Source organism: Cyprinus carpio, chromosome B4 (assembly GCF_018340385.1).
Source record: "Cyprinus carpio isolate SPL01 chromosome B4, ASM1834038v1, whole genome shotgun sequence".
NCBI classification, from domain to species: domain Eukaryota; kingdom Metazoa; phylum Chordata; class Actinopteri; order Cypriniformes; family Cyprinidae; genus Cyprinus; species Cyprinus carpio.
In genome coordinates this window covers 1,655,598-1,683,337 of record NC_056600.1, presented here as the reverse complement: position 1 = coordinate 1,683,337, position 27,740 = coordinate 1,655,598, and the positions used below count along the sequence as shown (strand labels likewise).

Genomic DNA, 27,740 nt, shown 5'->3' with positions numbered 1-27,740 from the left:
TGTGGAACTTGTATGAGCGCAAATTGTATGAGAAATAAATGGAAAATAGAAACTAGTTTAGATTTAATTTATTCAAATGATCATTTGATCACAAAAAATGGAATAAAATGGCAATTGTTCATTTGTTATTTAGTTGATAGAATTGAATGGCAATTATGAAGTAGTTGAAAAAAATGAAAAAATTTTTGTTTGTTTGGTTTTAAAATTTAATTGTGAACATGAAATCACTATAATGCCTTTTAAATCCCGAGTCATTTTATTCACTGGTCACGTGACTGATGCAAAATGAAAAAAATTAAATTATATATATATATATATATATATATATATATATATATATATATATATATATATATATATATATATATATATATATATATAAAACTATTATTCGGATGTTCCACGTCTTATGTTGTACAATCTGAAAAAAAAAAAAAAAAAAAAAAAGACTACTGTAATTTTATTTCCTGTTATTTGGCAGAATCATTTGTTACTCTTTACTGATTGTTGTTTTTTTTTCTAGCACAATAAGAACCCGGTAAGACTTTTAAAAGAGGCGCATTCCAGACGCGATCCGGGGCCAAATTTTGTGTGACTGGAATAATGAACAATAGTTGAGCTCGTGCGCTCCCGTACAGCATAACTATTACGTTGTGTCGACGTTGCAGACTTTTGTTTTTAATATTTGAACGTTGCAGATGGTTACCTTCCCGGATATGAACCTAATTAATATTCATCGCGCCCACTGGGCGACACGCCTGCCTCGTAGCCAATCGGAGAGCTGCGCGTCACGCCGCGTCATTAATATTCACGAGCCAAGCCTCCGCCAAAGCGCGCGTGACGTCACCGCCGCCGCCCGCAGAGCGACGGATTCAAACAGCGTGCGGAGCGTCTTTCTGCAGCAGCGGCTGAAGGTCAGAGAGACAGACAGCACTGATAACCGGACCTGAAGGTAAACAGTCTTTTTAAATGATGATGATGATGATGATGATGATGATGATAGGTTTGTGCTTCCGAGACGGTCCCGTTATCACGACATGCTGCTGCTAAATGATGATGTGCATCATGTGCCGATTACACATTTAGATATTTGCAGTTAATCCTGCAGAATATAATAAAGTGATGAAGATTAATAAATATTGACTGGTTGCATCCGGTGTGTATCCGGTGCTCCGTCGCAGCATCCCGCGCGCAGAGACACGGAGCAGAACCGCAGAGAGAGCCGCTGCTATATTTATCCGGGCTTTGATGCTGTAAGCGGGTTTGGCTGATCTGGGTCACTTCATCTGCTGGACTTACATTATTACAGCGGGTCACGTGACAGACAGCTTCACGCATGACATGCGCCTGCATCCTCTTCATAACCGGATACAGTCATATCATACAGTGTTGTCATCTACTGTTATAGATGCACCTGACTCACCTCTGTTTGACTGTCATTACTCAGCTAACAGGGAACGTTCTCACAACGTTCTAGTGTTTTTATTATAAATAATAGGACAAAACATTCTTATAGTAATGTTTATGGAATGTTCTTGTAAGTGATATGTGACCCTAGATTTATACATCATCTGAAAGCTGAATAAATAAGTTTGTTAGGAGGACAATATTCAGCTGAGATATACAGCTGTTTGAAAATCTGGAATCTGAGGATGCAAAAAAAAAAAAATCTAAATATTGAGAAAATCATCTTTAAAGTCTTTAAAATTAATGCATTTTACTAAATAAGAATTAAGTTTTGATATATTTACGGTAGGAAATTTACTAAATATCTTCACGGAACATGATCTTTACTTAATATCCTAATGATATTTTGTCATAAAAGAGAAATGTATAATTGTGACCCATACAATGTATTGTTGTCTATTGCTACAAATATACCTGTGCTACTTATGACTGCTTTTGTGCTGCAGGGACACGAATAATGTTAAGAGATCAACATTCTCAAAACATCCTTATGATGTCATCTGTGCTTGTGAAACGGTTTTGTAACCTTTAAATTATAACCTTAATTTGTACCTGGGAAGGTTCTCTGAAAGACACGACCAAATGTTCTTCACAATAGAACATTCACAGTTATCTGGTCTTTTGTAAATTATTAATATTTTTTTTAAGTGGTTTTTTTTGATGGTTTTTTTTGAATTTTTTTATTTTATAATTTTATTTTTTTATTTTTATTTTTTTATTTTAATATTTGCATATTTTAAATTTTTTTATTTATATAATAACAATTAATTACACACAATTACATGCAAGTACCCCTAATCCTAACCATATAGTAAGTACATGTAGTTTATTATTAGTGATTAATATTATGGGTACAGGCTGGACACTAGCAGACAGAAACGCACTGAGCATGTGCGTCTCAATCCAGCCCAGAACTCCAGCTTTCTCTGCGCTGTGCTGATAAGAATAATCTAAGACTGGTGTGGTTCAAACACGACGCTGGGCATTACAGGAGACGCCCTTCCTCGATATTTTGGTGCTTCATATGGTCAAGTACAACGTTTATGAAGCCGTTTATGTTTCACTAAGCAGAGACGAGCATGCATGCCTCCACAAACGCTTTCAGGTGAGTTTGCCACTCGTTAATCTCTGGAAAATTCATGCACTGCTATTATTTCCAAGAGGAAAGACGTCTCAGATGATAGCGGAACACAACACACACCGACATCACACTGTTATTAGTCTGTGACCGACTTGTTTTCCAGTAAAACGTGGTCATTAGAGAATTTATACCAACTGTCAATATGTATTTTTCTCACTTTAAGCATGAATGAATGCAGTTGTTGTGCAGCGCAGGAGCAAATATGGGTCATTTTGGACAAGTAGGTGAAAGGTCACGATTATGACTCAGAAACTATTAACCCTCTAAACCTAAAATCAGAACAGTGTCATTTTAAAAAGTTGGTTAAAGGTCACAATTGTTAGTCAGGAAATATTTTAAGTTTGATTGTGAAATCATGGAAGTGTAGTTTAAAAAGTTTGGATAGTTTGAAAAGTTTAAAAAGTTTGAAAAGTTTGAAGTTTTGAAGTTTGAAAAGTTTAAGAAGTTTAATTAAGCAAGTGACTAGCATGTCATTAGCATGATTAGCAAAGTTACTAGCATGTCTCTAGCATGATAAGCTAGTTACTAGCATGTTGCTAACATAATTAGGCAAGTTACTAGCATGTCGCTAGCATGTTTCTAGCATGATTAGCAAGTGACTAGCATGTCAGTAGCATGTCGCTAGCATGTTTCTAGCATGATTAGCAAGTGACTAGCATGTCACTAGCATGTTTTTAGCATGATTAGCGAGTGACTAGCATGTCGCTAGCATGTTTTCTAGCATGATTAGCAAATGACTAGCATGTTGCTAGCATGTTTTTAGCATGATTAGCAAGTGACTAGCATGTCACTAAATATGTTTTTAGCATGATTAGCCGAGTGACTAGCATGTCGTTTAGCATTTTTCTAGCATGATTAGCAAATGACTAGCATGTCACTAGCATGATAAGCAAGTTACTAGCATGTCACTAGCATGTTTCTAGCATGATTAGCAAGTGACTAGCATGTCAGTAGCATGATTAGCAAGTTACTAGCATGTCACTAGCATGTTTCTAGCATGATTAGCATGTGACTAGCATGTCACTAGCATTTCACTAGCATGTTTTTTAGCATGATGAGCGAGTGACTAGCATGATTAGCATGTTTTTCTAGTGACTAGCATGTCGCTAGCATGTTTTTTAGCATGATTAGCAAGTGACTAGCATGTCGCTAGCATGTTTTTAGCATGATTAGCAAAGTGACTAGCATGTCGCTAGCATGTTAGCATGATTAGCACTACATGTCGCTAGCATGTTTTTAGCATGATTAGCGAGTTGTGAGCTAGCATTGTCCTAGCATGTTTTCTAGCATGAAGTTAGAAAAGTTTGACTAGCATGTCGCTAGCATGCATTTCTTAGCATGATTAGCGAGTTACTAGCTGTTTCTAGCAAGTTACTAGCATGTTGCTAGCAACTAATTAGCAAGTTGCTAGCATGTTTCTAGCATGATTAGCACAGTGATAGCATTGTCAGTAGCATGTCGCTTTGTTTTAGCATGATTAGCAAGTGAAAGTGTCACTAGCAGTTTTTAGCAACTAAGAATAGCATGTCGCTAGCATGTTTCTAGGCATGATTAGCAAATGACTAGCATGTTGCTAGCATGTTTTTAGCATGATTAGCAAGTGAATTATGTCACTAATATGTTTTTTTAGCATGATTAGCGCATGTGACTAGCCATGTCGTTAGCATAGTTTCTAGCATATTAGTGACTAGCATGTCACTAGCATGAAGCAGTTAATGTCACTAGCATGTTTTTTAGCATGATTAGCAACGTGACTAGCATGTCAGTAGCATGATAGCAAGTTACTTTCTAGCATTATCTAGCATGATTAGCAATGTGACTAGCATGTCACTAGCATTGTCATGTTTTAGCATGATTTGACTAGCATGTAGCTAGCATGTTTCTAGCATGATTTAGCAAATGACTAGCATGTCGCTAGCATGTTTTTTTAGCATGATTTTGACTAGCACCAGTTTTAGCATGATTAGCGAGTGACTAGCATGTCGCTAGCATGTTTTCTAGCATGATTAGCGAGTGACTAGCATGTCGCTAGCATGTTTCTAGTTACTAGCTAGCATGTTTTTAGCATTGATTTAGAAAAGTGAAGTTAGAAGTTTGAACAGTTTTTTCAGAATAATATTTTTTAGCAGCATGATGATTAGCAAAGCACTGTGACTAGCATGATCGTTACTAGCATGTTGCTAGCATGATTAGCAAGTGACTAGCATGTTTCTAGCATGAATAGCAAGTGACTACTAGCTACGTGTCGCTAGCATGTTTCTAGCATGATTAGCAAGTGACTAGCATGTCAGTAGCAATATTAGCATGATTAGCAGTGACTAGCATGTAGCTAGCATGTTTCTAGCATGATTAGCAAAGTGACTAGCATGTCACTAGCATGTTTTTAGCATGATTACAGTGACTAGCATGTACTAGCATGTTAGCTAGCATGATTAGCAAGTGACTAGCATGTCGTTGTTTTTTTTCTAGCATGATTAGCGAGTGACTAGCATACTAGCATGTCGCTAGCATGTCATGTTTCTAGCATGATTAGCAAGTGACTAGCATGTCGCTAGCATGATGTTTTTAGCATGATAGCATGAGCAAGTGACTAGCATGTCGCGCATTGTCACTAGCATGTTTTTAGCATGATTAGCGATGACTAGCATGTCGCTAGCATGTTTCTAGCATGATTAGCATGATTAGCGATGTCGCTAGCATGTTTCTAGCATGATTCTAAGTGACTAGCATGTCGCTAGCATGTTTTCTAGCATGATTAGCGAGTGACTAGCATGTCGCTAGCATGTTTCTAGCATGATTAGCGAGTGACTAGCATGTCGCTAGCATGTTTCTAGCAATAGATATATAGAGTTACTAGCATGTCGCTAGCATGTTTCTAGCATGATTAGCAAGTGACTAGCATAGTCGCTAGCATGTTTTTAGATTAGCTTAGCGAGTGACTAGCATGTAGCTAGCATGTTTTTAGCATGATTAGCGAGTGACCATCATGTTGCTAGGATAGATAGATAGATAGATAGATAGATAGATAGATAGATAGATAGATAGATAGATAGATAGATAGAAAGAAACAGTCTGGAGATAGATAGATAGATAGATAGATAGATAGATAGATAGATAGATAGATAGATAGATAGAGAGATAGATAGATAGATAGATAGATAGATAGAAATAGTCAGATAGATATATATTGATAGAGTCAGATGTTAGATAGATAGACAGATAGATAGATAGATAGATATTGATAGAGTCAGATGATAGATAGATAGATAGATAGATAGATAGATAGATAGATAGATAGATTAGAAATATTAGATAGATGAGTTTGAATGAGTTTAAATGGATTAGAAATAGTACATAGAAGCGAAGCTTGATTGAGTCTAATGGGGTTTAGTTTGTTTAGTTTTGAATTTTTGACAGTTGGAGCTTGGCTCATCTGAACATTCCGTCAATGTAACAAGTCTATGGGATTTTTATGATTTTTAATCTTAATTTTTATGAAAACCATAAGTCCGATCAGTTAGAAAAGATATAGCACACCCGGCGAGATCAGTCTGAAGAGCTGGGCTGAGTTTGAAGTCTGTAGAGTTTAAACCTCTAGGAGGAGTTAGAGTCAGAAATTTTAGTCTCAGAAAAAAAAGAATAATGTGGGATGCATGACATCAATTTCAAATATATAGACAAACTTTAAGTTGGCTTGAGAAAGCCTGAACAGAAAGTTTGAAAAGTTTAGAAAGTTTAAAAAGTTTAAAAAGTTTGAAAAGTTTAAAAAGTTTAGAAAAGCAAGTGACTAGCATGTCAGTTTAGCAATGATTAGCAAGTTACTAGCATGTTTCTAGCATGATAAGCTAGTTAGTAGCATGTCGCTGTTGCTAGCATGGATTAGCAAGTTACTAGCATGTCACTAGCATGATTTAGCTAGTGACTAGCATGTCGCTAGCATGTTTCTAGCATGATTAGCAAGTGACTAGCATGTCACTAGCATGTTTCTAGCATGATTAGCAAGTGACTAGCATAGCATGATAGTCGAGTAGCATGTCGCTAGCATGATTAGCAGTGACTAGCACTAGCATGTTTTTAGCATGATTAGCAAGTGACTAGCATGTCGCTAGCATGTTTTTTAGCATGATTAGCGAGTGACTAGCATGTCGCTAGCATGTTTTTAGCATGATTAGCGAGTGACTAGCATGTTTCTAGCATGATTAGCGAGTGACTAGCATGTCGCTAGCATGTTTTTAGCATGATTAGCGAGTGACTAGCATGTCGCTAGCATGTTTTTAGCATGATTAGCGAGTGACTAGCATGTCGCTAGCATGATTTTTAGCATGTCACTAGCATGTTCTAGCAAGTGACTAGCATGTCGCTAGCATGATTAGCAAGTTACTAGCATGTCGCTAGCATGTTTCTAGCATGATTAGCAAGTGACTAGCATGTCGCTAGCATGATGTTTTTAGCATGATTAGCGAGTGACTAGCATGTCATTAGCATGTTTTTAGCATGATTAGCAAGTTACTAGCATGTCGCTAGCATGTTTCTAGCATGATTAGCGAGTGACTAGCATGTCGCTAGCATGATAGCAGTTTTTAGCATGATTAGCGAGTGACTAGCATGTCGCTAGCATGTTTCTAGCATGATTAGCGAGTGACTAGCATGTCGCGATAGCATGTTTGATTAGCATGATTAGCTAGCAGTTTCTAGCATGTAGCGCTAGCATGTTTCTAGCATTTTTTTAGCGAGTGACTAGCATGTCGCTAGCATGTTTCTAGCATGATTAGCGAGTGACTAGCATGTCGCTAGCATGTTTTTAGCATGATTAGCGAGTGACTAGCATGTCGCTAGCATGTTTTTAGCATGATTAGCGAGTGACTAGCATGTTCGCTAGCATGTTTTTTAGCATGATTAGCGAGAGTGACTAGCATGTCGCTAGCATGTTTCTAGCATGATTAGCAACGAGTGACTAGCATGTCGCTAGCATGTTTTTAGTATGATTAGCGAGTGACTAGCATGTCGCTAGCATGTTTCTAGCATGATTAGCAAGTGATTAGCATGTCGCTAGCATGTTTAGATAAGCATGATTAGCATAGTGACTAGCATGTAGAATAGCTAGCATGTAGATAGCTAGCATGATTAGCAAGTGATGATAGCATGTCGCTAGCATAGATTTAGAGCATGATAGATAGAGCATAGATAGATGACTAGCATGATAGATTTTTAGATGATAGATTAGTAGACTAGATAGACTAAGCATGTTGTTTAGCATGAATTAGATAGATGGAGCTAGCATAGCTATGGGATTTTTAGCATGATCAGATACCATGACTAGCATAGCACACCGGCGCGATGATCGCTAGCATGTTTTAGCATGATTAGCGAGTGACTAGCATGTCGCTAGCATGTTTTTAGCATGATTAGCGAGTGACTAGCATGTCGCTAGCATGTTTAGCAAGTACTATAGCATGATTTAGCATTTTTTAGCGAGATTAATAGATACTAGCATGTCGCTAGAAATAGTTAGCATAGATAGCGAGTTTGAATGCATGTCAAATAGCATGTTTTTAGCATGATTAGCAAGCTTGACTAGCATGTGTTTTAGCATGTTTATTAGCATGATTAGCGAGCAGTTACTAGCATGTCATACTAGCATGTTTTTAGCTATGGGATTATCGATCTGTGACTAGCATGTCGCTAGCATGTTTTTAGCATGATTAGCCAGTGACTAGCATGTCACTAGAAATGATTATCGAGTGACTAGCATGTATTAGCATGTGAAGAGCTAGCAAGTAGATAGATAGTCTGTAGATAGCTAGATGTAGATAGGAGATAGCAGATAATAGTCACTAGCCTCAGAAGAATAATACTAGCATGTCGCTAGATGTTTAGCATGATAGAAGACTAGATAGCATAGCATTGATTAGATGACTAATAGCATAGATGATAGATAGATAGCATAGATAGATAGATAGAAAAGATAGATAGAGTTTAAAAGTGAAAGCATGATGATAGATAGATAGATAGAGCAGATAGATAGATAGCAAGTGACTAGCATGTTATTAGCATGATTAGCAAGTTACTAGCATGTTTTCTAGCATGGATAGATAGATTACATAGAAGCGAAGCTTGATGGAGTCTAATGCGGGTTTAGCATGTTGACTGTCGCATAGTTTTTAGATGATTTGACAGTGGACTAGCTCATCGCTAGCATTCCGTAGCATGATAAGCAAGTGACTATGCATGTTTTATGCATGTTTCTAGCTTCATTTTTATGAAACATGTCACTAGCTTATTAGTTAGACTAGATGTCACTAGCCCGGCTTAGATGATTAGTCTGAAGAGCAAATGGGCTAGCATTTGATTCTGTAGCATGTTTTTTAGCATCTAGGAGGAGTTAGCAGTCAGAAATGTTTTAGCATGATTAGCGAGTGACTAGCATGTAACTAGCATAAAAAGTTGTCAAGTCAGACTAACTGTTAAGTTGGCTTGACTAGCAGTCCTGAACAGAAAGTTTGACTAAAAAGTTTGGAAAGATTTGAAAAGTTTGAAGCATTTTTTTGACTAAAGTTTCACTAGCATGTTTCTAGCATGATTAGCAAGTGTCACTAGCATTTTTTAGCATGATTAGCAAATGAATAATGTTACTAGCATGTTTTTCTAGCATGATAGCAAGTGACTAGCATGTCGCTAGCATGTTTCTAGCATGATTAGCATGTTGACTAGCATGTCGCTAGCATGTTTCTAGCATGATTAGTGCTAGCATGTCGCCTAGCATGTTTCTAGCATGATTAGCGAGTGACTAGCATGTCGCTAGCATGATTAGCGAGTTCTAGCATGATTAGCAAGTGACTAGCATGATTAGCATGTTACTAGCATGTCACTAGCATGTTTCTATCATGATTAGCAAGTGACTAGCATGTCACTAGCATGTTTTTAGCATGATTAGAGAGTGACTAGCATGTCGCTAGCATGTTTCTAGCATGATTAGCAAATGACTAGCATGTTGCTAGCATGTTTTTTTAGCATGATTAGCAAGTGACTAGCATGTCACTAATATGTTTTTTTAGCATGATTAGCGAGTGACTAGCATGTCGTTAGCATTTTTCTAGCATGATTAGCAAGTGACTAGCATGTCACTAGCATGATAAGCAAGTTACTAGCATGTCGCTAGCATGTTTCTAGCATGATTAGCAAGTGACTAGCATGTCAGTAGCATGATTAGCAAGTTACTAGCATGTCACTAGCATTTTTCTAGCATGATGTGCATGTGACTAGCATGTCACTAGCATTTCACTAGCATGTTTTTAGCATGATTAGCGAGTGACTAGCATGTCGCTAGCATGTTTCTAGCATGATTAGCAAATGACTAGCATGTCGCTAGCATGTTTTTAGCATGATTAACGATTGACTAGCATGTCGCTAGCATGTTTCTAGCATGATTAGCATGTTTCTAGCATGATTAGCAAGTTACTAGCATGTCGCTAGCATGTTTCTAGCATGATTAGCAAGTGACTAGCATGTCGCTAGCATGTTTCTAGCATGATTAGCGAGTGACTAGCATGTCGCTAGCATGTTTTTAGCATGATTAGCGAGTGACTAGCATGTCGCTAGCATGTTTCTAGCATGATTAGCGAGTGACTAGCATGTCGCTAGCATGTTTCTAGCATGATTAGCGAGTGACTAGCATGTCGCTAGCATGTTTTTAGCATGATTAGCGAGTGACTAGCATGTCGCTAGCATGTTTTTTAGCATGATTAGCGAGGACTAGCATGTCGCTAGCATGTTTCTAGCATGATTAGCGAGTTACTAGCATGTCGCTAGCATGTTTCTAGCATGATTAGCGAGTGACTAGCATGTCGCTAGCATGTTTTTAGCATGATTAGCGAGACTAGCGATGTCGCTAGCATGTTTTTAGCATGATTAGCGAGTGACTAGCATGTTTCTAGCTAGATGTAGATAGCATGATTAGATAGATAGATGATATTAGCGAGATAGTTACTAGATAGCAATGTCGCTAGCATGTAGATAGCATAGATTAGCGAGTTACTAGCATGTCAGCTAGCAGTTTAGATGCTAGCATGATAGCGAGTGACTAGCATAGATAGATAGGAGGACTAGCCTGTCGCTAGATAGCATGATAGACTAGCATGTCGCTAGCATAGCTAGATAGATTAGATAGATAGATGACTAGCATGTTTAGATAGATAGAGATAGATAGCATCGATAGATAGATAGATAGATAGATAGATAGATAGATAGATAGATAGATAGAGTCAGATGATAGATAGATAGATAGATAGATAGATGATAGATAGATTGATAGATAGATAGATAGATAGATAGATAGATAGATAGATAGATATAGAGATAGATAGATAGATAGATAGATAGAGATAGATAGATAGATAGATTAGAAATATTAAATAGATGAGTTTGAATGAGTTTAAATGGATTAGAAATAGTACATAGAAGCGAAGCTTGATGGAGTCTAATGGGGTTTAGTTTGTTTAGTTTTGAATTTTGACAGTTGGAGCTTGGCTCATCTGAACATTCCGTCAATAAAAGTCTATGGGATTTTTATGATTTTTAATCTTCATTTTTATGAAAACCATAAGTCTGATCAGTTAGAAAAGATATAGCACACCCGGCGAGATCAGTCTGAAGAGCTGGGCTGAGTTTGAAGTCTGTAGAGTTAAAGCTCTAGGAGGAGTTAGAGTCAGAAATTTTAGTCTCAGAAGTAAGAATAATAATAATAACTAGAATGTACATTTCCTGAAGAAAATGTGAGTGGTGCTTGCAGTGGCAAAACTCGGCGCTCGGTTGCTACGGTGTTTCTTGGCGTTTGTTAGAGCGGTTGCTTTGCTAGGGTACCCAAGGTGGTTGCTAGGGTGTTGCTATGTGGTTGCTAGGTCACTTGGGGTGGTTGCTAAGGTGTTAGTAGGCGGTTTGCTATGATGTTCTGAGTGGTTGCTAGGTGGTTGATATGGTAACCTGGGTGGTTGCTAGGCAGTTGCTAAGGTCCTTGGGGTGGTTGCTAAGGTGTTGCTAAGCGGTTGCTAGGGTGTTCTGGGTGGTTGCTAGGCGGTTGCTAGGCAGTTGCTAAGGTACTTAGGGTGGTTGCTAAGGTGTTGCTAGGGTGTTCTGGGTGGTTGCTAGGCGGTTGCTAGGCAGTTGCTAAGGTACTTGGGGTGGTTGCTAAGGTGTTGCTAGGCAGTTGCTAAGGTACTTGGGATGGTTGCTAAGGTGTTGCTATGTGGTTGCTAGGGTGTTCTGGGTGGTTGCTAGGCGGTTGCTAAGGTACTTGGGGTGGTTGCTAAGGTGTTGCTAGGTGGTTGCTAGGTTATTTGGGTTGGTTGCTAAGGTGTTGATAGGCGGTTGCTAGGGTGTTCTGAGTGGTTGCTAGGTGGTTGCTATGGTAACCTGGGTGGTTGCTAGGCAGTTGCTAAGGTACTTGGGGTGGTTGCTAAGGTGTTGCTATGCAGTTGCTAGGGTGTTCTGGGTGGTTGCTAGGTGGTTGCTAGGCAGTTGCTAAGGTACTTGGGGTGGTTGCTAAGGTGTTGCTAGGTGGTTGGTAGGCGGTTGCTATGGTAACCTGGGTGGTTGCTAGGCAGTTGCTAAGCTATTTGGGGTGGTTGCTAAGATGTTGCTAGGCGGTTGCTAGGGTGTTCTGGGTGGTTGCTAGGCGGTTGCTATGGTAACTGGGGTAGTTGCTATGCTGTTACTAGATGGTTTGTAGTTGTCACAGATGGTCACTATGAAGTTTATATAGAGTTCATAGCATGTTGTTAGCCAATTTGAGCACTTAGCTAATCACTATTAGCATGTAGCTATTCACTGCTAGCATGACTAGTAAGTTGGAATTCCAGTTTGCTAGCATGAGTCAAAAAAGCCAACCCCCATGTCTGTACGATGTTCTGATGCAGAGATATAGATCTTGAAAAACGGTTGCTAGGGTACTCTGTTTGGTTGCTAGGGAGTGGCTTGGCATCTGTCAATGATGATACTCAAAGGCTGCTTGCCAATATAAACCAACCCCCATGTCTGTACGATTTTCGGTTGTAAAGATATAATACTTACTAAATGGTTGCTAGGGTACTCTGTTTGGTTGCTAGGGAGTGGCCTGACAGCTGCCAGTGATGATTCTCCAAAGGCTGCTTGCCAATGTAAACCAACCCCCATGTCTGTACGATGTTCTGATGCAGAGATATAGGTCTTGCAAAACGGTTGCTAGGGTACTCTGTTTGGCTGCTAGGGAGTGGCCTAGCAGCTGCCAATGTAGATACTCCAAAGGCTGCTTGCCAGTATGAATGATAGAAACCAACCCTTATTGCTTTATGACATTCAGATTTGAAGATATCCCTCTATGCTTTGGGTTGCTAGGGTGCTCTAAATGGTTGCTAGGGCGTGGCTATGAAGTCTTGAAGGTGATTCCTGATTGGTCGTTTGTTGCCCCGAGTCAAACGAGCCCACCCTCATGTTTCTATGACACTCCTATCCAAAGATATTAATTTGATCTTTTTCAATGGAAGTCTATGGAGGTTGTTACTAAGGGGCCCTAAATGGTTGCTAGGGCGTGGCTTGACTGCTTCACAATGATCCTGATAGACTGATTGGTTGGCTGAGTAAAATGAGCCCACCCCCATGTCTCTATGACATTGTGATCCAGAGTTAATGTTCAATGCAAAACTCCTAGGTAAAGTACCATAGTAGGAAAAACGCGCTGTTTCATGGGCGATCCCTCACCATAGTATGTCTATGGGGCAACTTTGGGGGGCTCTTGCGCCCCAGGGGTACAACTTATACCCCACTGTGGGGTATGTTCTCGCACAGCCTGATAGCCTCTCCAAATGTGGTGATTCACATGTTTCTGCGAAATTCTCTCTCCGAGCTATGATCCGTCAAAGTTGGCCGCAATGCATTGTCTATGCGATTTTTCGGGCGATTTTTCGCCCGGTGTGCGAACATCGTACGCCCGATCGCTTATAAAAGTCATAGCACACCATTCCCGAATAGGCCGCACGATTTGACACCTCTTTTGCGGGTCTGTGACAAAAACTGCGGGACTAGTTACGCGCCGAAATTTGTACGGAATCTATAAGAAGAAGAATAAGAAGAACTAGAATGTACATTTCCTGAAGAAAATGTGAGTGGTGCTTGCAGTGGCAAAACTCGGCCCTCAGTTGCTAAGGTCTTTTTATAGAGTTCATAGCCTGATTTATGTCTTAGCTAATCACTATTAGCATGTAGCTATTCACTGCTAGCATGACTAGCATGTTAGAATTCCAGTTTGCTAGCATGAGTCAATAGAGCCAACCGCCATGTCTGTACGATGTTCTGATGCAGAGATATAGGTCTTGCAAAATGGTTGCTAGGGTACTCTGTTTGGTTGCTAGGGAGTGGCCTCACAGCTGCCAATGATAATACTCCAAAGGCTGCTTGACAATATAGACCAACCCCCATGTCTGTACATTGTTCTGATGCAGAGATATAGATCTTGCAAAATGGTTGCTAGGGTACTCTGTTTGGTTGCTAGGGAGTTGCCTTTCAGCTCCCCAGTGATGATACTCCAAAGGATGCTTGACAATATAAGCCAACCCCCATGTCTTTATGATGTTTTGATGCAGAGAGATAGGTCTTGCAAAACGGTTGCTAGGGTACTCTGTTTGGTTGCTAGGGAGTGGCGTGGCATCTGTCAATGCTGGGAATGATGGTTGCTTTCCAGTATGAATGATATAAACCAACCCCCATGCCTTTATGATATTCAGATTTGAAGATATCCCTCTGTGCTTTGGGTTGCTAGTGTGCTCTAAATGGTTGCTAGGGCCTGGCTATGAAGTCTTGAAGGTGATTCGTGATTGGCTGTTTGCTGCTCCGAGTAAAACGAGACCACCCTCATGTTTCTATGACACTTCTATCCAAAGATATTAATTTGATCTTTTTCAATGGAAGTCTATGGAGCTTGTTACTAAGGGGCCCTAAATGGTTGCTAGGGCGTGGCTTGACTGCTTTACAATGATCGTGACAGACTGATTGGTTGCCTGATTAAAATGAGCCCACCCCCATGTCTCTATGACATTGTGATTCAGAGTTATGTTCAATGCAAAACTCCTAGGTAAATTACCATAGTAGGAAAAACGCAGTGTTTCATGGGCGATCCCTCACCATAATATGTCTATGGGGCAAATTTGGGGGGCTCTTGCGCCCCAGGGGTACAACTTACACCCCACTGCGTGGTATGTTCTCGCACAGTCTGATAGCCTCTCCAAATGTGGTGATTCACATGTTTCTGCGAAATTCTCTCTCGGAGCTATGATCCGTCAAAGTTGGCCGCAATGCATTGTCTATGCGATTTTTCGGGCGATATTTCGCCCGATGTACGAACATCGTACGCCCGATTGCTTATAAAAGTCATAGCACACCTCTCCTCAATAGGCCGCACGATTTGACGCCTCTTTTGTGGGTCTGTGACAAACGGTGCGGGACTAGTTACGCGCCGAAATTTGTACGGATCTATAAGAAGAAGAATAATAAGTATGTGAGATAATATAAGTGATGCTTTGCCTTCGGCAAGCACCACTAATAATAAGTATGTGAGATAGTAATAGTGATGCTTTGCCTTCGGCAAGCACCACTAATAATAAGTTTAAATAGTAGATCAGTAAGTTGGCTTTCTCAAGCCAACTTAATAATAATAAGTTTAAATAGTAGATCAGTAAGTTGGCTTTCTCAAGCCAACTTAATAAGTTTAAATAGTAGATCAGTAAGTTGGCTTTCTCAAGCCAACTTAATAATTATTAAAGCTTTAAATGGGCTAAATATAAAGACAGCTCTTTTATGACTCATGTAAAGTGATACAATGAGAATATGGAGGGAGAAAACAGCTCAATTTGGTGCACATGCTGATATTTATGAAGATGAGATGTAAATGATCCAAACATATAATGCAGTGATTGAGAGCTGAAGAAATAAAGGCTCCTCAGAAGATGTGAGATGTTCTGGAGACTTGTGAAGATCATTCCTCCGCTGAGGAACAGTGAAAGTAAAGCTTCTGGAAACAAACGCTCCTCAAAAGATCCTGATGATCAGATTTGAGACTCTAAAACATGATTGATGGAGAATCAAGTAAAGCTGAGCTGCTTCAGTCCAGTAAGAGTTCATCTGGAGATATTACTGCAGTTATTCTGACCTTTACTTGATCAAAAACAGTCCATATTGGACACCAGAAGCTCCAGCTACAGTTACACTAAAAGAGCTTTGACTGGATAAAACACTCTAAACCAGACATGCAGTAGATTGTGTGCGACAGGAATGTTTTGATCATGTTTCATGTATCAGACATGAGGCTTTTACCTTCTACCAGAAGAAAATCTCTTTTAATGCAAGTTATTGTCTAGACTATCGGTTTCCAGCAGCGTCTTTCTGTATCTGCTCATTCTTTCAAAGAGAAGCCGGTCTGTGTACGTGTGTGCATTATGTACGTTTCTGTTATGATATCTCAGATGTATCTGAAGTTAAATAACAGAGGTGGAGACGTGTGATTAGTGGCCCCCCGCAGCGCTCTCTCTCGCTGACGCTATTGTTTCTCTGAAGTCTCTTTCTTTGGGTGGGAAAGTCTTGTTTTTGAACTTCAGGTTTCTTGGCCTTCAAACACAGGGGATCGGCCAGCAGGTCTTTCCTCTCATTCAAACCTGCTTTAAACAGCATATGTTCAGCTGATGTTAAATCAACGCAGCGATGAATAAATATTGTTGAAGATCAGAGGCGTTTAGGTCTCGCGCTGATGTATTGAGTTAGTTCACAGCTGGAGCGCGGATGCTGTTTGTGCCGCTTCCACCAGCGCTGGGTTTCACCTTTTACCAACAATGAAAAAAATCTGCTGTAGAACTATTTTTTTTTATTTGGAATCGACTAGTACTTTTGAGAAATGCCACGTAACACATTGAATTAAATGTGATATTTTGAAATTGAAAAAGTGAAATGGTGTTTAATGTTTACAACTTTTCTACACTGTGGTATAAATTTTTAAAATAAGGAACAGCTTTTCGTCTATGGTTTTTATATTATACACATTTATCTTATTTAAAAGACAAACACAAAATGTAACTTCTCAGATAACAGGGAATGTTCTCAGAACGTTCTTGTAAGGTTTTGAACAAATGTTCTTCCAGTAACATTAATGGAATGTTCATTCAAAGCTATCAAGTCTTTAATAACATTTGTAACGTTTTTTTTTTTTAAATGTTACTCCTTGTTTCAGAACGTTCAGAGAGCACTGAATAATAACGTTCCCGTAACGTTTCAAAATGATACAATGCAATGTTCCCGTAACATTTGTATAACCAAGAATAAACGTTTCTAAGACTTTAACTTCTTAAACTTTTAGAGAACATTCAGAAACAGAGGTTTTATAATTAACTGAAACTAAAATTTGAGCTTAAATTAGTTTTCATTTCAGCTAGTTTCCAAGGCAACATTTCAAATTTAGTTAAACTGATGTACAAAATTAAATAAAATTACTCTAAACTATATCGAGATACATACAATAAAAACTACTGAAAGTGGCAGAAACACAACAAAATTGCAAAAACTTCAAATAAAATTAAAATAGAAAATATAAGCATAAAAACTGGTTTAAATTATTTAAAAAAACTATAACAGTATACTAAAATAACATGTTTCAGAAACGTAATAAAAACAACAGTTTTGCTAGCTGGGTCACACTATGAAGAGTTAATGGCAGTGAAACTTTTTAAGTGTTTAAGGCGTGAACTGAATTCTGGGAGTTTTCCAGCGGTTTCGCGTGACCCTGAATGTCCTCGGCACAGTCTGTGAGTTTGGAAATGTCAAACCAGGACAGAAGGAGACCTTGAAAACTGCCTGATACGCTCAGTCGATCGGCTGCATCAGATCTGCTTTATTTATAAAGCGATTTTCTCAATGCATGGAATATGATTGTGTCTGAATACTGCTTTAGACAGCACAGAAGTCCCTGAGATCACGTGTGTGCTCGTTTGTAATCGATCAGCGGTGATGGAGGTCTGTGTGATGTGAACTGTAGAGAAATCAGGGCCTAAAGATGAGGAAGGCCATCTCATTAAATATTCATGAGCAGCACTCACCGCTTCAAACCAGACCGCGACCTTCAAGCTGAAGGAGAATACAGACCTCTCATAACCTCTCACTGTGTCCCGTTTAGTCTGCGCAAGCCTCTGCCGTCAGCCAATCACATCGCTGCATTAGTAGTGTACTCGCCTCAGCTTCTGATTGGATCAGATGAATCGCCACTGTAAACAAGACGTGTGATTGGTTAATAATCTGAGCACCAATGAGTGACTGAACAAATGCCATTCATTACATAACAAAATGAGTTTAAAACGTAGTATTAAAGTCATTTATTGTACAAAAAGATGCGCTTTACAAATAAAACATTTGACAAATGTACAGTTTTGAAGTTGATAAAAGGACTTTTTACGATGAAAGCCCATTTAAACCACAAAATAAAACAATTAAAAAAGGTAATTGGAATTTAACACTTATGACTTAATTACAATTCTGAGAAGAAAAAGAACTGTTGTGAGAATTGTGAGATATAAAATTGTAATTCTGACTTTTTTCTGAGTTTAAATCTCAAAATTCTGACTTTTTTTCTCAGAATTTTGAGTTTAAATCTTGCCAAATAATAAATAGGATCACACAAAACATATAACAGACTATAATATAATTAAGAGATTAACAAAAGGAAAAAACCCCACTGTGCAACAAGTATAGGCTACGCTTGTTTTTGTGATACTCTTAATGCATTTTATTTCTTTTATTTGATTTAATCCATCTGATCGCACACACAAACAACATCAGTTTTAGCGTTGCCTGAAATTTCAGCCATTCATCATCAAACTAAAATGCAGTCAGCCAAACATAAGTTACACAGTTTATTTTAAAAGGTGCAAAATCAAACAAACAAACACTTTTGCGCATGTGAAGGACTTTACATCGATATTAGAACACAAGTGAAGTTTAAAGCCATGTTTAGGCTACATAATGAATAATAGTTATGCAAACAAATGTTACAAATATGACAAAAATGGAAACATTCTTGTGGTATGAGACCGTTTCAGTTTTGCTTGACACTGTACTCTAATTTGTGTTTTATTTGATAATTTAATATATAATTTTATAACTACTTATTTTTCATTCTTGTTCTGTTCTGAATACCATTAAATTTAAAATATTTGTTGTAGAGTGAAGGGAACTAAATATTTACTATATATACAAATAAATTACATAAATGAATGTAGCCTAATCGTTTGGCAGTTACAAGGTTAACAGGGGTTTTTGGATGAGATTAACGTGCGATCATTCGTACAATGAGATCGTTTCTACTACGTTAGACTGATAAATGAGGCCCAGTGTTTGGTACTTTGAAATATAAGTTAAAACCTCAGCATGCAGTGATATCATTCACAATAACTTTGCAGGAAGGTTATTTGGATTTGAAAAGAGCATAGCTAAAAACAAAAGCTTATCTCACTCAGGGCTTTAGTTCTGGGGTGTTAACATCACATGAGCGCTGTGTGTGTGTGTGTGTGTGTGTGTGTTTCTGACACCTTTGGCTTCGGAACTGAAACATCACGTGATAATAATCTCTCAAGTTTTGTTTGGTTGTAAACAATGACTTGGTTACGTGTGTAGCCCCGCCCGCTTTTCCATGAACTCAAGCAGCAGGAGGCGGGGCTTTATTTGGTCAGTGACTGACAGCTGTAAACACTGTTGCCGTGGCGATGACTTGTGTTGTCTCAGTGACCCTGAGTGACTTTAATCTCCTCAATCTCTCACACACTGTGAGAGTTTCGGTGAGTTCAGCTTTTATTCACTGGTTGTGTGGAAATGAAATGATGAAATATATGAAAGGAGGAGCAGACCAATTACAATTCAGTATGCAAATAAATGCCAAAACTGGATTATGAAGCTGTTAAAAGACACGGCACACCTTAAACTGAAATTGAGTCTAGATGTTATTGAAGCTTGTTTCCGGCATGGGATTAAAAAATGATAAGGTAATTGCAACTTTTGTCTCACAATTTGTGAATTTCCGAGTTTATCTAATCATTCTGGCTTTCTTTTCTTTTAAAGTTTGCTTTTTTTCCACCATAAAATAAAAAAGGTAATCACAAGTTTTTATCTCACTAGCCAAGATTTTTTTTTTCTTGTACTAGCAGATTTTTATCTCACAACTTTTTTTTCTTTCTCAGAATTGTGCATTTATATCTGACTTTATCATGATTCTGAGAATTTTCTCAAAATTGTGGGGGGCAAAAAAAAAAAAAAAAAAAAAAAAAAAAATATATATATATATATATATATATATATATATATATATATATATATATATATATATATAGTATTCTATATGTATGTTTTCTAAAATATTTATACAATTATATAATTACACAGCTCAATATGTTAAGTTGTAAATTTATATATTTTTATACATATATATATATATCCAACTTTACATAAAGGTAAAGTTACATATATTTTGTAAAGCAAATCTGAAAAACATGATTGTTTCAAAAATGTAACTAACATCATAATACAAATAAATGTGCATTTTAGTGTTGTTTTTTCAGTATTATTTTTCATGTGTGTTTATGATGAAACGAAAGGCGTCAAAAGCATCTATTTTGGCTCATGAACTCTCTTTATGTCTGTTTGGTTTTAATTAGCGCTCATTTCCAGGCGGCTCGTTCCACCCAGAGCTGCTATATCTGGTCCCTCTGTCTGCCTACCAGAGACTAAAAACAGAATCCGGTGTCATTTCTGCAGGATCACAGTAAAAACCACCTGTTATCAGACAGGTTTCCTGAACACTCCCTCTGGTCTCTCATTGGTCAGCCCCACACTCACGTGATTGGTTGAAATCTCAAGCTAATTGCCGGTCTCCGTCTCTCCTGCAGTGATATCTCACGATGCCTCCACCTGTCGGACCCCCAGCCGTGCCGCCTCCAGACGGTGGGTGGGGCTGGGCTGTGGTGGGCGGGGCCTTCATCTCCATCGGATTCTCTTACGCCTTCCCGAAGGCCACCACCGTGTTCTTCAAAGACATCCAGAACATCTTCAGCGCCTCGTACAGTGAGGTGGCCTGGATCTCCTCCATCATGCTGGCCGTCATGTATGCAGGAGGTAAAACATTTACAAAGGGTTCGAAAAGTCTTTTTAAAAATAGTAAGTGCCAGACATTCATAATGTCCCAAAAGATTTCTATCTCAAATAAATGCTGTTCTTCTGAATTTTTGATTCATCTGTGAATCCTGAAAAAATAAAATGTGTCACAGTTTCCACAAAAGTATTGTGCAGCACAACTGTTTTCAACATTGATAATAATCAGAAATGTTTCTTGAGCAGCAAATCATCATATTAGAATGATTTCTGAAGATCATGTGACACAATGATTCATCTTTTGATCACAGAATTCAATTACAGTTTAACAGAGATTCACACTGAAAACAGCTGTTTTAAATTGTAATAATATTTCACAATCCTTACTGTATTTTTTTAATCAAATGACGTTGGGTTTGTAAAGGATTAAGCTGTTTTGGTGTCACATAAAGGTCGTGTCGACACGCTGTAGTTGACGTGATGTTCAGCAGCAGCACGACTGAGAAACCATTTCAATTAGAGTCAAATGAAATTCATTACTGGATTAATTAAATTAACACATGTCCAGAACAAACTGACCGGTGTCACACGTCACGCAGCTCTCTCCTAAATTAAATCAGCATCCTTTATTATGAACAAGCATTAACATGCAGATCTGACCTTAACATGCTGGAGAACACACACACACACACACACACACACACCTGTCTGTCTGCAGTGCTTCAGTTCAGGGCTGTGACGCTGTGTGTGTTTTCACGCTGAGGATCATGGGAAGGCTGAGTGACTGCATGTTAATGAGATCTGCCCTGCGGCTCAGAAGCCCGAGACGCTTTATGAGCTAAATTAAGTGCCGGTCTGACACACCTGATGATCTACAACACAGATCTTTCACAGAACAACATCTGAAAGCTTAACAAAACAAAACAACGCCAAAAAAACAACTACTGAAATAGTCTTGACTTTCGTGCTTTCTGATTAGGATGTTGAATCTATTAGCAGTGGAGTGTTTGCATCGATCCAGGGCTATTCTAGTTAACCAAAAAATCATTACATGCATGAAATATTTGTAAAAATTTATTTTTTTAAATTTCAACTAGTTGCCAAGTAAACATTTCTAATTTTAATTTAATTAAACTTGATGTACTAAAATAACTAAAACTGTTTTAAATAACTTTAAATAACTGTTTTTTTCAACAGATTTTCAAAACATTTTCCCGCTTAAAACTTTACACACAAATCCAAGAATCGCACACACAAAATGCAAAAAACTATTATCATATCTCAGTGACAATAAAATCACATTGCGTTGATCACATTGCTATTTCAGTATCATAGAGATATAATTTTTAATTAATATTTTTAATTACTTTTAGCTTCTTTTTTAAATTCATTTTTAGTTTATTTTACAGTATATTCAGTTTTAGTTATTGTAAGTGCTGTCAAACGATTAATCCTGATTAATCGCATCCAAAATAAAAGTTTTTGTTTACATAATATATGCATGTACTGTGTATATTTATTATGTATATATAAATACACACACATACAGTAAATATTTACATGCATTCTTATATTTTATATTATATATGAATATATTTAACATGTAACATATTTTTCATGAATATATACATGCATGTGTTTCTATTCATATATACATAATAAATATACACATATTATGTAAACAAAAACTTTTATTTTGGAAGCGATTAATCGTTTGACAGCACTAGTTATTGCTGTACATCTAGTTCAACTAAATGGCAACTAGATAAATATTTAAGCTAGTGAGTAAAATAACTGGCTTAGATATTTAAGTTATTTCAGTCATGTTTTTTTTTAATGGTTTTAGTTAATGTAATAGCCCTGGCTGATCAGAAGGGAGCTGATTATGTGTTTTTTTCATTGGATTTTCAGCTGTTGTTCTGTTTCAGGTCCCATCAGCAGTATTCTGGTGAACACCTACGGCTGCCGTCCCATCATGATCCTGGGAGGATTTCTGTGCGCCATCGGGATGATCAGCGCCTCCTTCTGCAACACCGTCTTGCAGCTCTACATCTGCATCGGCGTCATCGGCGGTCAGTGTTTAACTACATCAGTTTGACCCACATTCTGCTTGAAATGCTGGTTAAACAGTTATGTTCTTAAAATTTTGGTACATGTACAGGGTTCCTACATGGTTTGGAAAAGTATGGAAAAAATAAAGCAGAGTATGCATTTCCAGACTTGTGCCCCTATTTCATTTTTTTTTTTAATAATAGAAAATTAAGAAATTCATGAAAATATATTTATCATACAAGAAGTGTGTTTTCATGACAGATTCTTGACTCTCGATTCTTAACACGATGGAATGAATTCAAGCTGCACTATGTCATTATGCAAAATACAGGTTATAGGTATTTTGGCTTTCTTCTCACAGTATTCTTAGCACCTTATTACATAGCCTCAAGGACCTTTGCAAAAATAAAAAAATATGCAGACTTTTATGTGCACATGAGAAACCATTAAACTTAGCACATAGGACAATGCACACTGAGCCCATCAGCCCATTTAACGATGTATTTTTTTGGCCTCCACAGAGTATGTGTAAGATTTAGAGTTCATTAGTGCTCATAATATATATCTCTGACATTCAACAATGGAGGTTTTATGTAAACTTCAATGTTAATTTTGGCAAATTTAATGGAAGCCAATGTGGGTCAATCTGACAAATGGTGAACCATTACTTTCGACACAACAGGAGTTCATGATTTCTAACATTTTATAGATTTTTTACATTAAAATAATCATCTTTAGTGTTCTTCATAGAGTTGGTGATTTGTATGGAGGCCAATCGGGGTCAAAATGACATCCAACACAAATGGCGTACAATTATTTTTAACACAATAAGAGTTTATTATTGCTCATATTTTATATCTCTAATAAGCTACAATAACAGTTTTATGTAAAACCATGACTCTATAATGTTCATTTTGGCACATTTTACGGAAGCCAATGTGGGTCAATTTGACGCACAACACAAATGGAGGAACTAATTTTCAACACAACAGGAGTTCATAATTTCTCATATTTTACACATTTTTTTGTCTCCAACAAGCTACAATAGAAGTTTTACATTTAAAAAAAAATCATCTTTAGTGTTTTTCGTAGAGTTGATTTTTGGCGATTTGTATGGAAACCAATCGGGGTCAAAATAACCCCCAACACAAATTATACACCATTATGGATGAATGCAACCATTTTTTGGGTTATAAGCTCAATGGATTCGGGGGACAGTCAGTATCCCACAATGCCCTCTGCCATCTTGTTTCCTCTCACAGGCTTCGGTCTGGCCTTCAACCTCCAGCCGGCGCTTACGATGATCGGGAAGTATTTCTACAAGAAGCGTCCCATCGCTAATGGCTTCGCCATGGCCGGCAGTCCCGTGTTCCTCAGCACGCTGGCGCCGCTCAACCAGTATCTGATCAATGAGTACGGATGGAGGGGAAGCTTCCTGATCCTCGGCGGGCTCCTGCTGAACTGCTGCGTGGCCGGATCGCTCATGAGGCCCCTAAAGGCCCCGCCGAACCCGGCCAAAGCGCTGGAGGAGAAACCGTCGATGGTTAAAGGTGAACCTTTTATTTTTAAGATTTAAAATAAGTCTCTGATGTCCCCAGAGTGTGTCTGTGAAGTTTAAACTTTAAATACCCCACAGATCATTTTTTATAGCTGGTTAAAGTTGCCTCTTTTAGGCCGTTTTTGTGTTTGTTCCTTTAAATGCAAATGAGCTAATGCCCCCCCCCCCACAGAAGAAACCCAGGAAATCCCGAACTAATTCATAATCGCGTTTTTATATCATCTGTGATTTTTTTTTTTTTTTGCGTAGCTTGTCAGTGAACTACGGTTCTGTGTAGTAAATGCTGCTCCATCTGAAAGCAGGTGATGGAGATTTACTGCTGATTACAGAACCGGCTTTACTAACGAGATGATTATAAATGTGATTTTTGCATAATAGGTCCCCTGACGGAGAAGACCACGGCCTGGCAGACGGTCAATAAGTATCTGGATCTGTCGCTCTTCAAACACCGCGGATTCCTCATCTACCTGTCGGGAAACGTCATCATGTTCTTGGGCTTCTTCGCGCCGATCGTCTTCCTCTCGTCGTATGCTAAAGACAACGGGGTGGACGAGTATCAAGCGGCCTTCCTGTTGTCCATCCTGGCTTTTGTGGACATGTTTGCGCGGCCGTCCATGGGCCTGCTGGCCAACTCGCGCTGGGTCCGGCCGCGGATCCAGTACTTCTTCAGCTTCGCCGTGCTGTATAACGGCGTGTGTCACCTGCTGTGTCCACTGGTGGAGAGCTACACCGGGATGGTGGTGTACGCCGTCTTCTTCGGCTTCGCCTTCGGGATGGTGAGCGCCGTCCTGTTCGAGACGCTGATGGACCTGGTGGGAGCGCAGAGGTTCTCCAGCGCCGTGGGGCTCACCACTATCGTGGAGTGCTGTCCGGTGCTCATCGGACCGCCACTGGCAGGTAATAAAATAAGATAAAACATGAATATAAATATAAATATTAAGTGAAAAACATAAATTTAAAATACTGAAAATTACTTAAATTAAAACTGAAATAAAAATACATGTTCGGTGCTCATCGGAATACCGCTGGCGGGTAAAAACGCAAGATAAAATATGAATATAAATATTAAGTTTAAAACATAAAAATACTGAAAATGACTAAAATTAAAGTAATTAAAACTGTAATTAAAAATAAATGTCTGGTGCTCATCGGACCACCGCTGGCAGGTAATAACATAAAATATGAAGAAAAATATAAATAATGAAAATTACTCAAATTAAAACTGAAATAAAAATACATGCCCGGTGTATATCAGACTGCCACTGGCAGGTAATAAGATAAAATAAATTTTTGCTATTTAAAGTAAAGCTTTTTATTTTTTTTTTATTTAAAGTTTAGAAAATGTAAAATGTAATTATTAAATGAGAATTGTGATGTTGGGTATTAAATTTTGTATATTTGATGTAAAACTTGAAATAAAAAACTAAAGCTAATAATAAATTAAAGCTAAATAATATTAAAAAGAACAAAATCAAATACAAATTACAAAAGCACATCAGGGTAATTACGTAAATATAATAAAATAAAAAACTTTTTATTAACTTTTATTTCAGCTAGTTGCCAAAGCGACTTCTTATTTTCATTAAGTTTAATTTAAAAAAAATAAATAAATAAATAAAAATGACAAAAAAAATTACTCTAACTAAAATAAAAAATGAAAACATTTATAAAAAAATAATATTGATGACAACTATAATAGTATATGATATTACAAGAACACTGCAACACAACAAAAATTAAAATGATATTGGAGAATATATAATAAAATCTAATATCAATATGAATGAAAACTATAATATTATCTTAACGGTACTAAAATAATACTAGGATACATTACTAAATTACTAAAATGATTATTTTTAAAATAAAAGCTAATTGAAAAATAAATGAAATAAATAATGCTGAACTAAAATAACAATGTTTCTTCAATACACTTAGTCAGTCAGTGCTTTGCATTTCTTTTATTGTCTTTGTTTTGATTTCTAAACTCTCTTTTTGAACAGAATATTCCTTTCATGTATACACGTATATCTATAAATGTGTCTGTAATGCTGTAATTAACACATGGCATTGATTTGCAGGGAAGTTAGTGGACATCACAAAGAACTACAAGTACATGTACCTGTGCTGCGGGGCGGTGGTCGTTCTTTCCAGCATCTGGCTCTTCATCGGTAACTTCATCAACTATCGGCTGTTGGAGCGCGAGCGCAAGCAAGAGGAGACGTACAAACGCGGCGAGCAAGAGGAGCAGGAGCAGACGGAGACCCACGCAGACACAGACGCTGACGCTGAAGCGGCACAGCAGCTCTGCGAGAACAAAGACGGTGTGCTGCAGCGAGAAACCAACATCTGAAAGCCTATGCAAACTCTGAAGACACTGCCAAAGCTGTAGAGGCTTTATTAGACAGATCACAGCAGATCAACGCTAGGGCTGGGAAAATAAGTCGATGCATCGCGAATCGAGAAATGATTCAGCATCGATTCTGAGATTTTGTTTCCACCACAAAATAGAAAAAAAATTATAAATTACAACTTTATCTCACAATTCAGACCTTTTTTTTTTTTTATAAGATATAAATTTGCAGTTCAGACGAATAAAAGGTAAAAATTGTGCTCAAAACCTCAAAATTTCAACTTCAGGATTTCTAGTTGTAAATCTTGCATTTTTGCAATTTTGAGTTTAAATCTCACAAATTGTGTTTATATCTCAATTATGAGTTTAAATCTCACGATGTAGGTTTATATTTCACAATTTGAGTTTATATCGCATAACCTAGTTTATATCTCATAATTCTGAGTTTATATCTCACAATTTGAGTTTATATCTCATAATTCTGAGTTTGTCTCATAATTCTGAGTTTATATGAGTTTGTCTCATAATTGTGAGTTTATATCTCATAATTTGAGTTTATATCTCATAATTGAGTTTGTCTCATAATTGTGAGTTTATATCTCATAATTTGAGTTTATATCTCATAATTTGAGTTTATATCTCATAATTCTGAGTTTGTCTCATAATTGTGAGTTTATATCTCATAATTTGAGTTTATATCTCATAATTTGAGTTTATATCTCATAATTGAGTTTGTCTCATAATTCTGAGTTTATATCATAATTTTGAGTTTAAATCTCATAATTGAGTTTATATCATAATTTGAAACGGTTGAAGTGAATCACAAGGGTGTTCACAGTGGGCTGTGTTTACATTAATCTGGCGTCATAAAAGCATTCTGGTCCGAGGTGAAATAACATGAGCATTTGAGTGTGCAGATGAAAACTAGATTAGAACCCCATCTGCTGTTAAAATCTAATCTCAGAATCTATTCCAGAGAGAATCACGATGCATTCGGAAGATCTCAGAACCGATCCACGAATCGA

General features: G+C 37.7%; 1 protein-coding gene across 4 annotated transcripts; it reads left to right on the top strand.

Moving 5' to 3' along the window:
- The first annotated feature begins 803 nt into the window (after positions 1-803).
- LOC109089285 (monocarboxylate transporter 2-like) lies at positions 804-27,168 on the top strand. 4 transcript variants are annotated; one of them, XM_042721553.1, is made up of 7 exons: positions 18,288-19,650; positions 20,320-20,451; positions 20,551-20,776; positions 22,681-22,824; positions 24,067-24,354; positions 24,741-25,259; positions 26,444-27,168. In XM_042721553.1, the coding sequence occupies exons 3-7, from the start codon at positions 20,563-20,565 to the stop codon at positions 26,713-26,715; spliced, it is 1,437 nt and encodes a 478-aa protein (XP_042577487.1). In that variant the 5' UTR covers positions 18,288-19,650; positions 20,320-20,451; positions 20,551-20,562; the 3' UTR covers positions 26,716-27,168. The 4 variants fall into 4 exon arrangements, with proteins under 4 accessions (XP_042577484.1, XP_042577485.1, XP_042577487.1 ...); XM_042721550.1 differs by lacking the exons at positions 18,288-19,650; positions 20,320-20,451 and adding an exon at positions 804-952; XM_042721551.1 differs by lacking the exons at positions 18,288-19,650; positions 20,320-20,451 and adding an exon at positions 2,386-2,572.
- Positions 27,169-27,740: the final 572 nt, after the last annotated feature.